Source organism: Rissa tridactyla, chromosome 3 (assembly GCF_028500815.1).
Source record: "Rissa tridactyla isolate bRisTri1 chromosome 3, bRisTri1.patW.cur.20221130, whole genome shotgun sequence".
Lineage (NCBI taxonomy): Eukaryota > Metazoa > Chordata > Aves > Charadriiformes > Laridae > Rissa > Rissa tridactyla.
This window is the reverse complement of record NC_071468.1, coordinates 35,737,006-35,752,745: the sequence shown is the minus strand read 5'-3', so window position 1 is coordinate 35,752,745 and position 15,740 is coordinate 35,737,006. Positions and strand designations below refer to the sequence as shown.

The 15,740-nt window shown below is 39.8% G+C and overlaps 1 protein-coding gene across 8 annotated transcripts in view; it reads left to right on the top strand.

The window, feature by feature from the left end:
- Positions 1–15,026, top strand: part of LTBP1 (latent transforming growth factor beta binding protein 1) — a 202,061-nt gene extending 187,035 nt beyond the window's left edge. For all 8 annotated transcript variants that reach the window (XM_054196709.1, XM_054196705.1, XM_054196708.1 and 5 more), the window contains 3 exons: positions 8,926–9,048; positions 12,550–12,699; positions 13,998–15,026. In XM_054196709.1, the coding sequence (XP_054052684.1) occupies positions 8,926–9,048; positions 12,550–12,699; positions 13,998–14,167 (443 nt within the window). In that variant the 3' untranslated portion in view covers positions 14,168–15,026. The remainder of the gene's footprint in view (positions 1–8,925; positions 9,049–12,549; positions 12,700–13,997) is intronic.
- Positions 15,027–15,740: the final 714 nt, after the last annotated feature.

Here is a 15,740-nt window from a genome sequence, read left to right as displayed (position 1 = left end):
TACTTGTGTATTGTGTTGGCCAGATTTACTACTGAAGGTGTTTGCTTATTTCCCAAGTTAGGGGCATTCTGAAGATTTGTAACACATGTTAAAGAAGACCTGGGGATGTGAAAAGTGTTATCACCAGAAGGCTTTCACCACGAAATGGGTTGGATCATAGAGCGGATCATTCACTCACTGATCTGTGGTTTCCTTTTACCTTGTGTATACTCCCCTTGTATTTGAGGATCTAGATGCTACACTTAGAAAGAAGGAAAGACAGGTCTACCACCATAAGTGATACATTTGCAAGTTCCTTCTAAAGCAAATTCACGCTTTAATAAAAATAACCTCTAACCTTTGCGTCCCAGCTTTTCTTGAAAGCACTTCCATTTTTCATGACATGATTTAAATGTCCTGTTTAAATAGCATCCAGCATAAAACCAGCAGGAAGACAGAGAACTTTTGTAAAAATTTGATCCATATAAATGAAAAAGGAAATCCAGCCTTTCATCAGCATGAAAACAGAATTGACATAGTTGCTAAGATTTCTAAAATCTACCAGTGGGTGCTTGATCAAACCCCACTGAAAATGACACTAAACATCAGAGCCTGAGACAAAAGTAAGTAGCACCTGTTGAAGTACTGCAACTGAACAGCAACATCTTAACAACAGTAAGACTGATAAGTATTTTGATGACAACATCAAGGAACAAACTCAAAATACAAGTTCAAAATCCTGATCAAAATAGTTCAAACATGAACTGTAGTGGTGTGATTGAGTACATCTTACTTGTACAAACAGTTTTGTGGGGCAGGCCTTCTTATCATTAAATGAAGGAAGCAAAGACAGATTGTTTTCAATTAGATTGGTTCTAACATTATGATCTTATGATATTCTAGTACAGTTAAAGGCTTTCACAGGTTGTATCCAATACCAAAATATTAACTACTGAAATGTGTTCTCTCTGGGCTCATTGTGGTGTTAGGCTGTACTTGCCCATAGAACTTTTAGTAATTATCCTTGAGAAACCTCTGTGTTATTTGCAGGCTGCAATAATTGACCAATTGAGGAAAATTAGAAAATTGGATACTTTTATTTTAGATAACAAAACCAAAACATCCTTTCTTCATTGCACCCACTCAAAAAAACCTGTCAGACGACCTGCCTTCAGAAGTTCTGCTTCCTTGGCCAATTTACTGTTAGTGCCGTGAGACCCAACTGTCTCCATCCGGAGTCCATGCTCTAGTAACTGGCAGCAGGACAGGCAGCGATGGGTTTAGCAGCTGGGTCAAAGCATCCATGCCAGAAAACAGAGCAACTGGCCAAGACTGAAAAAATCTAGAACCTAAAATAAGGCCATACACATCTCATGTTAACCTGAACATGTAATACCTGCGTTCTAGACCTGCTGAGCCTCCAGAAGCTCCTGTGAGACCCTTATGGGACTGAAGTGGATTTTAGACAAGGTGTATTGTTACAGGGTACAGGACATTTGAAGGGAGGAGATAGAAAAAGCAGCTAGAAAATGTTGAGTGAGGTGGTGTGGTGGGGTCAGTGTTTAATTTAGGGAGACTGCCTATTTTTGTATTTGTAAAGTGATCTTCAGAAACCTGTCTTGGAGTTTGTTATCACCTTTGCTTAACTAATACCTTAGGATGCTAGGAAGGTGGAATTAGGTGTCCTTGACTAAAGATGTGCCCATCAGTTAAGGAGGGTGCTTTCTGCTCCTGTAGGTAGCTGCCTGGAGAAGTTTTAATGTGGGGGAAAGGGAGTAAGTTAGGGCCGGGTCTCTGAAGTTTTAACAGATGTTTTAATATTGAGGATAGGGGTACATTACTAAATCTATAACTAAGAACTTGTTGTTAGTCTGACTACTAAGATAATGTCATGAACACATTCTTAGGCAACTGTAAAGAGCATCAGCATTCAGTTTATCAGCCTGCTTATTTGTGGAACCTTATACATACCTTGTACTCTTCTACTGCAAGTTTTAAATTCTAGTAGTTTGTGGATTTTTATGGAAACACTTTATGTTAAGAAGATCTGTAGAAAGGACAATGGCAGAGCTCCAGTCAGTAGACGTTACAGATGTTCTGTTGGGACTACGAGTCGCATAAAGAACTGCTGAAGATTGTTGTACTTGAAGTTTCCCTTTATCTTCACCTTAGCATTTGCAAAGCCCAGACTAGGAGAACACTGAGGGTAGTGGGAAACATGAATCATCTGGGGTGTTGTATCATGTAAGATTTCTCTTGGCCAATTTCACATGGTTTTTTACACAGAAACCCACATCTGTGCTGGTCCTACCAGTTTCACCTTCCATCAGGAAAGAGAAATAGGCACCCTGAGCATTAAGATTTTTCTGACTTGTTCTAGACATCTACTTTAGGATGAGATAGTGTCTTAGAAGTGGTTATGTCTTTCCATGAACTATAAAAGGACACCGGGTGACTAATTCGGGTGCAGACCCTTGGAGATGCCTACATGTAGTTGTTGAATTCTACCCCTTCTGGCAGGACAGATTGTTTGAATTGCATTTTTCTTGCAAGGAACTCTGTGTATCCTTTGTAAACATTATGAGTTATTTCTGGGTTGAGCTTCCATATTATGAGAACATGGTGTTCCCTTTAAGTTCTGGCTAATGTCACTCATGAAGATCTGGAAATACAGGGAAAACCGATGTGTGTAAAGGATGAGTTTCCATCTGTTCTTTTTTGAGATGTTAAAGATCAGCAGGGAGGCACTGGATTAATTTCTGGAGATCATTGTTCATCTTCCCATTTAGGATGGCATTGTGCCTCCTTCCTTTCTGGTAAGGACTCTGGACAAATGGATTATCTTTTGGGCTCAAATATTAGAGTGATTTGGCCTTGAATATTCAAAGTCTTATGCTCAGTTCTGCAGATTTTTGGCTGCTTTCATTTCTGTTGATGAAGATTTTCAGTGCTTTTTCTGAAGTTTGAGAGACATGCAGAATAGCCTTGGAAGGGTTTTCCTCGTGGAACCTCACATTCCAAGTGTACATGGGAGTCAGAAAGCCATTTGCAAGGTTGGCAGAAACAACCTGCCTCTTACTACAACTTCTAACAATCTACTTCAAGCAGTAGGAAAGAGAAGATCATTTTAGAAAATTTGAGCAGCTTTTGTTGAGAAAAAAAAGGTGACTACCAAGAGGTTTTGAAATAATCAGGTTGAGTAATTACTTCACTTTTAACAAGAGTTTTACATCCACTATGAGATTTTCCTCAGTGATTTCATTTAGAGTTATCTCCACGTGAGGATATGAATATCCTTCTTAACGAAAAAAATCCTTTAAGACTGGTACCGTTCCCTTTTTCTTTAGCACCAAGAGTTGTAGAATATATGTGAATGCTGTCTGCCCACAAACCTCGGCATCTGTTCACGGAGGATGTCAAATGATCTAAATTGCCAAATAGTGCAGTCTAGATGTGGAGCAGACATATCTTCAGCTTTGGTTCACAGATGATGCAATCTCCTGAGAGAGCGTAAGTTTAACCAATTCAGACTGATGTCCAGAACCTCTGGTTGGGAAGGCACATATATTACATGTAATAAATGCTTTCTTGGCTTTGTCCTTCTCTCCAGTGATTTCTTCCATGGTGAAACTGTTGCATTCGTAAATAATTTGAAGGAACTGCCCTGGTGTTGATAGCTTTGGCTGCTTTTTTGTGTGTGTGATGGTGACAATTCTGAGGAGCTGGAATCAGAAATATAGCTTGCTTCATGGGCAGGAGTAAGGATTGGCTGTGGTGCAGTTGTTTCATGGTTATGTTAGGAAAAGCTTTTTTTAATATGTAATATTTTGCTTTAAATACATGAAATATTGAGTATTTTTTCTGACTAGAGAATACAAATATGGCCCACACAGGCTTGCGTAGTTACAACTGTATATGCAAATTAGATGCACATTTGCACAGCTGCACTTGTGCTAACAAGCACCTAAAAGCCAGTCAGTCCATCCAATTTATGCTGCGTTGTCTCTGTCAGCCTAGCTTTCATCACCAATTACGGCTAACATCTGTGCCAGTCAGTATGCATGTGCGTCTAGCTGTAATCCCCTAACGTGCTGGTTTTATACGCACACATCTGACTTAAAAAACGTCCTTTACATTTTTGGAAGCATACATCAGCTTCCTTTTATAATAGCTATCCTAAGTTATACAACAAGCTGTCTCAGTGCTTCATTTGCAAGTTGAAACGAAGAGAAAAACTTAGAAACACATGGAGAGCAATGTAGACTAAATTATATTAAAAACACAAGTCTTGTTTTCCTCTTGAACTGCAGTTGTATTGTCCTTGATCACAGCCAGGAGATGAGCGAGCAGAGAAAGTGAATCCAAATAGAAAAAGGTTTTAACATTAATTGTGAATTACAGAAAATTAATTTTCTTTTTTTTTAACTTTACATGAAAGATTATTTTGAAAGTGAGTATTAATTTCTGTGACAACTAAAATGCTTTTGCCATTCAGGGGTAGTTACAGGTTTTCCCTTGCTCTCTGCCCCCTTCCTGCTTTCTTGAACTAAGTCTCCTACTGTCACCTCCCTAGGGCAGTATCATGCTGTTCTCTCATTTGTATTCTTGCTGCAACTTTTTGTGCACCAGTCATGCTTTTACCCGCAAATCTTACAGTGCTCTGTTCATTTAGTTCCCTTCCTTGGAAAATTGTGACCAGCATACAGCACAGTGACCCGAAATACACTATTTTTAATTTGAACTGTAGGAACACGGCACAGCAAGGGGAAAAGTTTAAAACAACAGAAATCGTACATACACATCTGTCTTGCCTAACTTTTTCTGTCCTCCAGAGGGGGACTCTGATGGTTTCATTTTTCTCAGGCATCCAAGTCTCTAGTTTACCTTATTTCAAAACGCTGGTTCTTGCGATCTTTCCAGGATGCGGCCCCCCGGATACCTTTCACTCTTTGTACTCTCCTCTCTGCCCACGCTTTTCTTCCCTCAAAAACAAAAGACAAGCTCAGCAAGGTGGCATAGATAACTTGCCATTGTTATTGGTCTTGAATTTCTACTGTTGGTTTCTTAGGTGGGTTGCTGTTGCTCTCCTTGTGTTTATCTCCTGAGCACCTAGTAACTGACTCAACACATTACAAGAGTCCACTAAGTAGAACATACAGTGTTAAGAGAGTATTATCATAGAATCATAGAACGTGTTGGGTTGGAAGGGACCTTTAAAGGTCACCTAGTCCAACCCCCCTGCAGTAAGCAGGGACATCTTTAACTAGATCAGGTTGCTCAGAGCCTCATCCAGCCTGACCTTGAATGTCTCCAGGGATGGGGCCTCCACCACCTCTCTGGGCAACCTGTTCCAGTGCCTCACCACCCTCATTGTAAAGAACGTCTTCCTAATGTCTAATCTAAACCTACCCTGCTCTAGTTTAAAACTATTGCCCCTCGTCCTATCGCTACGTGCCCTTGCAAACAGCCCCTCCCCAGCTTTCTTGTAGGCCCCCTTCAGGTACGCTATAAGGTCTCCCCGGAGCCGACTCTTCTCCAGGCTGAACAACCCCAACTCTCTCAGCCTGTCTTCATAGCAGAGGTGCTCCATCCCTCTGATCGTCTTGGTTGCCTTCCTCTGGACCCGCTCCAACAGGTCCATGTCCTTGTGCTGAGGGCTCCAGAGATGGACACAGTACTCCAGGTGGAATCTCATGAGAGCAGAGTAGAGGGGGAGAATCACCTCTCTTGATCTGCTGGCCACACTTCTTTTGATGCAACCCAGGGTGCAGTTGGCCTTCTGGGCTGCAGGTGCACATTGTTGGCTCATGTCCAGCTTTTCATCCACGAGTATCCCCAAGTCCTTTTCCGCAGGGCTACTCTCTATCACGTCATCCCCCAGCCTGTATTGATAACGAGGATTGTCCCGACCAAAGTGCAGGACCTTGCACTTGGCCTTGTTGAACTTCATGAGGTTCGCATGGGCCCACCTCTCTAGCTCATCCAGGTCCCTCTGGATGACATCTCTGGCATGTCAACGGCACCACTCAGCTTGCTGTCATCTGCAAACTTGCTGAGGGTGCACTTGATCCCACTGTCTAAATCACTGATGAAGATATTAAACAGCAGTGGTCCCAGTATGGATCCCTGAGGGACACCACTTGTCACCCCTCTCCATCTGGACATCGAGCCATTGACCACTACCCTCTGAATGCAACCATCCAGCCAGTTCCTTATCCACTGAACAGTCCACCCATCAAATCCTATCTCTCCAGCTTAGAGAGAAGGATGTTGTGGAGGACCATAGTAATAATAAGTAATTCCAGCATGTATCAAAACAAAGATATAACTTATATATAAGGAGGATAAGTGTATACATTCTAAAGTGACTTAAGACTATTTAAATGCTCTGTCAGCTTTTGTATTAAAGCTCTATATACAAATAAGGTACATGGTATTGAAAGATTAGAGTGTATTAACAAACGGTTAAGTAAGCATAACAGACTTCAGGAGGTTAATAGACTGTTACAGTTACATGTATAGTCTTGTAGATAACCTCGATGTAGTTACAACTCCTTGTAACAAATACCAAGTTTACAGTATGCCCTAAAATGCCCTCTTCATCGTTTTGTAGCCACTAATTTACTTATAATGAGACCTAAAAATGCAAACATCCAGAACTGGATTGGCAAAGGACCACTGTGGCAGGAAACAAGTTTCTATTGTCAACATTTCTTTAGTCTTCCTTAGATAATAAACAACTTTGCATTGGCAAATGTGCAATATAAAATAGTCTTGCACAATCTTCAAACTACCCAGCTCTCATGTACATGAGAGCTCTGGCTCCATGGATTTCCAAATGTTCTGACTGCTTCCTTCAGAAGAAAAACATTGTTTCTACTACTGGTATCACTAAGTGCAAAATTAGCACCAAGTAATCTGAGAAGCCAATGTCAAGGTTCTGTCCAATCCCTTCCATCAGATTATGACCACATGGAAGAAGCAGTGATCCCTCAGACCCACTTGCCTTGTCTCCTTGCTATTCGCTGACTTGTTTTTCTGTGATGGTTTCTTCCACACAGCCCAGATGAATTAGTATTTTGTGGTAGAACATGGATTTCCTTTGCCAAGAACATTTGTGCACATCTGTGAGAATGCTTTTACACTTCTGCACAGCTTTTCTCTGTGTGCGTATCAGAGCCTTTGTGCATAATGAGTGGCTCAACACAAAATTATGAAGGAGTCAGTCTGAGATGATAACCTGGCTGTCCCCAAACATAGTTGTTATTTGGGGTTAGATGTGGGGAAGGAAGAACAGGGGGTTTCTGGGCCTATGACAGCTCTTAAAACTATGCTCATTATCCTGGTAACTCAGTGGGAAGCTGTGCATTACAGGATATAAGTCACATTTGCTATATGCCATTTATTTTCTCACGCTGGCTTTGTTTCATGTGTCATGGGATGTCTCTGTTGGGCAGTGTACATTTTCATCTGGGAGAGGAGAGGATTGTTTAAATATAATTATTACTGTATATAATACATTCTGGAGGATGCACATTGGGGGAAATCACCTTGCACGTGAAGCACAAAGTGGTGAGATTTACAATGATTTGTAAGTTCTCTGGGGAGTTCATTCTGCAGACTCGGACCGGCACCGGCACCCGTCACAGTTCTGCGATGTGCACAGATAAGCTTTGCATGTAGTGTACTGTACAGTCTTATACTCTCAAAGAGCCAAGTTGCTGACTACAGAATTCAAACTTTTTGAACACTTGTTTTCAGTACCAAATAAAACCATTCCAGGTGGAGGAGATGCTACCTGTGAAAATAAAATGACAATGCTGGGCAAGGAAGTGGGGCTGTGCTCTGCACTGTCTAGAAGCAGTCTGGATTTATCCAACTATTTGCTGTCTGGGACAGTTCTACACAGCATGAGGTTTCTGGCTCTGTAACCATCTGCAATTCTTGGACTTTGTATCTGCTTAGGGCTTTTTTTCCTCTCTCGCTTTTGGTGGTTTTCTTTCCCGTCCTTACTCTGCCTGGTTCTCCGAACACCAGGCAATCTTCACAGAAACAGATGCTAAATAGTTTGTAGCAATAGTAAAGGAGCACCTGGATTGCTGTATTTTAACAACATTTCTATTTTCCAATAAATTGTCTTGTATATATTTTAGTAAATGGTAATGGAAACAGAGGTGATACAATAAATGGAATAAAAAAATCAAACTTTGCATCAGCATTTCAGATGTGGACTTTGACACCTAAAAGGAAGAGCTGCTTTGGTCTGCTTCAATTTGTGTAGTCTAGGTATTGGAGAGAGGCAAAAAATAAGAGTGTAACTATTTCTCCTGTGCATTTCCCCTTGCCCTTTGAGGTTCGCAGCCAAGGGGACTTTGAACAGGACCCATACTTAACTCTCTGGCTTGAAGATATAGTTTGCAGATGAGTGTGTGCTAATTTAAGAAGGATTTTTCATTCTATGGTTTCTGCAGGTTGGCTGATGGTGCCAGAAATATGGCCACAACTGCTCCAGTTTGCTTCCTTTGGGGTGGGTTCTGCTAGCAGCCACAGTGGCCTGGGGTAGCCTTTGCTCCAGCAGAATGAGGAGCGTAACCATAGCTAGTCCTGGTGGAGGGTGCATTGGCAGCAGGATACGCAGCATCCCTCTGCTCTTGCTTCCCGTGCAGGCCAGAAGAACCTGACCCATAACTTTTTGTACAGTTATTGACTCAAATCTATCCCTGGTGTTATCCCTATTATGACTTAATAGTCTGTGTTTGGCTCATTAACGTTTTAATGACATTCTTCTTGAAGAGAGAATGCTTTGTGAAAATTGCAGATTTATGATGTTTCTAGGAAGATAAGTTTATTTCCAGCTAATATGAACCACAGCTCACTGGGACTAATGTAATGCAGCCTGTGTTACAAGTGTGATTAGTTGTATATCCTATTTTCTTTCCCCCTCAGAGGATTATGCCCAGCTGTGCAACATTCCTGTTCCAGGATCTCGACGGCCATATGGACAAGATGCTTTGGTTGACTTCGAGGAGCACTACACTCCAGAAACTAACCCATACTTTGTTGAAGACCGTAAGCAAGTTTCTCTGTTATATAAAATACTTGAAATGAGGGTTGTAACTTGGATGATTTCCCTGTAGCTGGCTTCATTCTTATGTTTGCTTCTGAGTAATGTGGCCTATTTATGTTTTAGTTATTCCTATGACACTAGCTTTCAGTCAGGTGTTCTGGTTCAAGAGCCAGGGTTGTATAAGAGTCCGGTTGGGCTCAGAGTACAATATTAATTTTTAATATAGTGAAATAGTTTGTGCCAAGTCTACTAAATTTGTATTTACTAACAGATTTACAGCTAAAGGTCAAACGAATTGCCAGTTTTCCCTCTCACAAATTAATTTTCCTTTGGAGCATGGGACAGACTTCTTCAGAGTGCCTTTAGTTTATAAGAAAAAAAAATCCTTTCACGCCAGCTTTCCATGATTTTCCAGCAGAATTTATATGGGGGAAACGGAGAGTATGCAAGTCGTTCTCGCTCAACAGAGAAAATGTACAGCACAGTATGATCAGGGAGTATGCATGCATGTAGCCTCAGGCTAGTGGAATGGCCTGCCAAGCAGGGTGCGAGGGATCGTATAAATCTCAGATGCGCTTCAGGAATATCAGGGTTCTTTATGGGTCTGGCCCAGCTCCCTGTTAAGGCTTGTGGGAGAGGAACGCTTACAGTTCTCAGCATCTTCCTCAAAATCAGCCACCCTGTGCAAGTCCAGCATATCTCGTCACAGTGTTTGAGAAGAAAAGTGAAGGTATCAGAAGGAACTGGTAACTCTCTGTACTTTATACACATGGCCTACCAGTTGCCACTATGCTCTTTCCCAAAGTGCTTCTCCTGTACAAGAAGTAATTTTTAAAGTAATGGTAATAGATTAAAACAGGGCAGGAGGATTACAGCACACTATTAGAAGGGTGATATGCATTTCTTGCACATATTGAACTACACAAATCAGGTTAATGAGTTCATTTCTACTTAGCATCTAAATGACCTTCTAGCTCTACACGGAATTGTAAAATGTCTTATTTCTTTATATCCAGATGATTTTAATTAAACAGTACTGAGTGTTGATGTCTAATTGAAATGTCGCACAGATGATAACTACCAAACACAATGAAAAGCCCAGAAAGATGACTGGGTAACCAATAGGATAGATAGAATAATGAGTGGGAAAGAAGCACTTCGCAAGTTATAAGCAGTGGTGAATAAATGCAATAAAATTCTGGACAGTTTTGAATCCACAGCTGAGGCCACAGTCTTAGGGACAGAAGCTTAAGAACTCATGTCTCTTCCTGCCATCCTATCACTGAATTGGATACAATGGCAAGCAAGTGCATAAGAAACCCTAAACACGCAGCTGCATGGCTCCAACCTGATCAGAGGCATATTCCCTGATAGATACAGTTGCCACATGTTTAGGGCATCAAAGCCTTCAAAGTCACAATCCTGCTGCGACCTGTATGAGGAATACAACAATACCTTCCATCCCATGGCAAGGCCATGTACTTCAATGTAGTATTTGTCACCTGTGTGTAATCAACTTCTACAGAACCAACTACGCATATTAGAATTACAACCCAGGTCCCATCCAGCTCTTTTGAGGTAGGATATTTTGTGACCTTTGGGTTTAGCTAGTTAAAATTACAACGTACTGTATTTATGAGAGAGAGAGAAAAAGATGTATATATGTGTGTACATATGTATATGCATATACATGTACATATATTCTATATGTCAAATCGTGCCTTTTATTTATTACAAAAATATCCATGTATTTGGGGGGCGCATCTCCCTTTCTTGACACTATTTGTTTTCTAAATGAGCAAAGAGCTTCACTTTAAAGGACCCTCACGAGCCCTCTGCAAGTTCTGTTAGAGGACTTGAGAACATAATGAAAATTCGTCAAGTTTCTTACTACATTGTAACCATCATGACAGTCTTCTCAATAGCCTCCGTACTGTTGCACTGAGATGTGACTTACTAGGTTCGTGGAAAAGATTGTAATGTTTCCCACTTAATGTCCACTTGTAGACATCCTATGTATTGTATACGTTCTTGAGATGTGGCATATGTCAGCAAGTACCTATGTCACATTATGTGTTCAGTGCCTCCAGAATTTACTCAGTGTATGACTGACCACCATGATCGTTACTAAGAATCCCTCATGTTAGAGAAAATCCAGGATGGAAACAATGTATGGAGTCAAAGAGAGGGGGCGTGGAAATGACAGTACACAAGCTAAATGGAGGGTGATGCAGAACGGGCAGAGTAGGAAAGGCAAAGCAGGACAAGAGAAAAGAGGGCCTCAAGAACCAAGACAGGATGGAGTAAATATAAAAAGACAGGAGAACAAGCACAAGGAAAGGGAGAAATATGTATTCCTAGGTAGCTTTGCAAATCTACACAACTGTTGCAACAATATACATCAGTGAACAGGTTTTAGATAAACCAATGGTTTCTTTGTGAAGTCACTATATTAATTATATGTTATGGGGCAGATGGGGACATGTGTCCTACTGTATTCCACTCCATTATATATTCATTATGCTGGTAAACCTACAACTCTGAGATGTTCTCAACTTTTTCCTCAAAAGTCTTTTTGATGTGATGAGCTGCCATCTGCAGTCCTGTTACATCACTGCTGCACAAATAGAAAGCTAGTGAAAAAACTTGTACAGGACTAACAGGAGCAATTCAGTCCTAGAGAGAATCTCTGAATGTGTAAAAATGCCAAATAATTTTTTAAGTATAAATCCTTCCTTATGCATAAAAAGTGTAACTGTCAAAAAAAGCCCTAAGACAGGGAGCACAAAAGGCATTGTACAAACCACTGAATACAAAAGAGAACTCTCTAGCTTTGACTACTCACCATCTAGAATTATGACAAGAAGCAATTGGTATATTATAGGTATTTGTACTGGCACCAGTTGCTAGAGTACCAGCCAAAGGGTTGTTAACCAAAACCACAACAGGAAAGCAGTCTCTGATTTCTTCTTACTTTCCTTAAGACAGTTGAGATTTATTTTTATTTTTTTTAATGTTTTCTTCTAGATAAGTTAGAATGCATCTCTTCGCCCCTACACACACCTTATTTTTCTAGAGTACTGTTTCAAGGAACTTTTATCTCAAACTGTACTACCACTTCTTACCTTTTTTTCCATAAAGGTTGATATATGTAACAATTCAAATAAAAGGTGTGATTTAGAAAACAATGATTTATCCTTTAAAAAATACACTATCAAATTATGCGGTTTCCTTTACCAAAAAAACCCACAGACTTTTAACACAAATTAAAAACTGAAGAGTTCACAAAGTTATTCAGTTTTCATCTTGAAATACATCACAGCACATTTCTAGTGCATTTAAAACTCCAGATGGTGCAGATCTGCTAAAGCTGACCTATTTTCTGCAAAGTCAAGTCACATTCCAGTGAACTTCTGAGAGAATTTCAGACTCTCGCTATACATTTGGGTATACTGATTCAACAACTCTGTAACTGACTTGTTTGCAATTCTTTCTCCACCCAGGTTTTCTGAACAGCTTTGAGGAGTTACAAGCAGAGGAATGTGGTATTCTGAATGGATGTGAAAATGGCCGATGTGTAAGAGTCCAAGAAGGCTACACCTGTGACTGCTTTGATGGTTATCACCTGGACATGGCCAAAATGACTTGTGTTGGTGAGGAAAGCATACTACTTTACCTTCTTCTGTTAGTCTGTCAGTTGACTCAGTCACTTGGCCTAAGGAGGCACTGGAACTGGTTAGAAATTACCACCTCAATTGTATCAAAGATACTAACTTTGTTTGATTTACTGCAAACACCAGTAAACATTGTTACAAAAATAACTACGTTGGTGTTCCTCATTACAGTTAAGAGCCTAGAAATGAGCAGACACACATTTGTGTAGTGAAGCTTAAACTTCTGTCAGTAATTTAACATTAATATACAGGACAAATGTTTTTCAAAGGCTTTAGTGAGCTAAGAGGATGGAACTGGATCCAGAGTAGAAGAGTAATTTTAGGACCAGATTTTTAGAGTGGTTGAATCACCTAAATATGCAGATAACCACTTGGGGTTTGGCCCCTGAGTCTCGCTGATTTCAACAGTCAACAGACCAGACTATTCCTCTCACTCTCAAACTAGTAAATCTGCACAACTACTAACTGGGACATCTAATGACTATGTCTTCAATTAAATCAAAAAAACATGGGAATGGCAAGTATCAGTGAAAAGATGACACAAAACACCCCTCAGTGTAGAAGCCTAGGGGTATCTCAGTTTAAGGTCTCTATTGACCTTGCTTAGCATGATGCTTTCTTCTTAACCCACAGCTGAGGTCTCCCAGCTGTATCATGATAAGCTGCCTTCATGACTTCTGTAATCTGTAGGACTTTACGGCAAGCTGGCCTCCTTAGTGAGAAAAGATATAGCTTCTGTGTATTTCAGGCCAATGCTGCACAGTATTGAGTGCAGGTAGTTTGCTGTTCACAAGTATTCAGTTGACAACACCAACATTTAAGCATTTAATTTTTTAATATACAGATATTATACTAAGAACTTGGAGGCTCTTAGCATAATATCTGTATTATACTAACAACAATTAACAGTATTTTACTATACTAACAACTTCTTTGGAGGTTCTTTCTTGTAAGCTGCTTTTCATTCATCACATAAAAACCTGTCAGTGGTTATTACATTTTTGTTTTGCAGCTTAGTCTGAGTTTAAAGTTGCCGATCTAACAGTTTAAGGCCATTTAATACACTATTGATTTCCTATGATAATATCCACTTCTTCCCAGTAAAATACTCATCTGTTACAGCTTTTGACCCAGCCTAATTCCACCTGATCTGTATTGAAAATATAGTTCTCAATGTATTCATACAGCATATTCTACTCCTGACAATGCTGGAAATAAATGAGTTCTACCTACACAGCAGACTTCATTGCATGTGTTTTGATGTCCCCTTTTTGCAGATGTGAATGAGTGCAACGAGCTGAACAACAGGATGTCTCTCTGCAAGAATGCCAAATGCATTAACACAGAAGGTTCGTACAAGTGTTTGTGTCTCCCAGGGTACGTACCTTCAGACAAGCCAAACTACTGCACACCACTGAACTCAGAACTAGACAGTGAACTGGAGTAGAGGAAAATCTCCATATCCTAAGCCCATATACTCTGCACTGTATAAAGAAAAGGAAGAAAAGTATTTAACTTGAGAAGGCACCGGAGTAGTGAACATAAGGGGAGAAAAGCATTAAAATGTGTCAAAGGTGAGACATGATGGGCTGATTGCATATCAGCTTCACTGAAGTGACAGACCAAATGGACACATTACTCTGTATGAAAGAAACAATCAACTATATAGTGTGTTCATAAGAAAAAAAAAGTCTTTAAAAATAAGCAAAAACAGTGCTGTTATTTTAAACAGAAGAGCTTTGGTTTTTTGGTTTGTTTTTTTTTTTTTACTATTGCTTGATTAATTTGGCATTTAAATAGTGATGGAAATATTTTATATTACTATGTCATTTTTGATTGTTCAGTTCCTTGCCTACTGTTTCTTTTCAGACCTTTTTTCTGATCAGTACAAATTCTATGATACAGATATTCTTAGACCATTTTATAAGAACTGTTGCACAGGGTAATGCTCCTCCTTCTCTGGAACATTGGTCAGTGACTTTTTTTAATTTGCTAGTTGTCTGCCCTGTGGAGCAGGCACCATTTGTTTTCAAATGTTTATATACCTTGGCGAAAAGTCCTTATATTCATTTTGTATTCTATATGGTTGTTACTGCACTTAAAGTCTTTAGAACCTTTCTTGCCAAGTTCAAAGCTGCTAGTGGACAACATTGGATTCCTTTTGTACATTAAAACAAAAGATTTTAGCTCACGTCTGTATTGTAATGTGTAAATTGAACACAAGAGAGATCTTGTATGATTACCCTAACATATTAAAGCTGTATATTAAAACTCAATAAAATCACCTTTTTTTTAGAAAAAAGCTATTTACTAATTGTAGGCATTTTTGTTCTTGTACTGGTGTTTACGTTACAAGAATCAACCCCTCAGGTGTCTGCAGTAATAGAATTCATTTACATTACAATAGTTATAGGGAGTTGTCTGGCTGTTTTTTCCTTCTCCTGCTGTTTTAATAAGACCAGAATCTGAATTAGCTGATGGCTGAAGTTAGGCTTCCAGAGGGAAGATTTCAAACACAGACCTACAGAAACTGTTTGACTTGGAAGCTGATTCCCATGGAATTTTTCTTCTTTCCTGGTTTAGGCATGTTTCCCAATAAATCTGCAAATAAGGCTCTTCAGTGTGATGGCCTGGTTTTCAGAAAACATTGAAGAGGAGGGGGAGAATTTCCTTTTCTTGATGAACTGTACCTTCCCATCAGCTCTATTTTTCAGTGGAAGGAGAGAAAGAGATTAGGAGACTGACAGATATTTCACTTTGACCTTCTCCAGAGTGAAAGAGTTTGCTTTGGAAATCCCGAAACAGGTCCTTTTGATATTTTCCAAATGAAACATTTTTGCTGTGTCTTTTAGACCTGCCCTGCATTAAGAGGAAAAGGATAACATGAGACTTTATAAAGTGGGTTAAATTTGGTCCGATTGTCTGAAAATTAGATTTTTATTTCTCATTCCACCAAAAAAAGAAATACTTATTTTGGTTCTGAATCAAATTTATTTTCCAATATTTAGGTCTGCCACTGA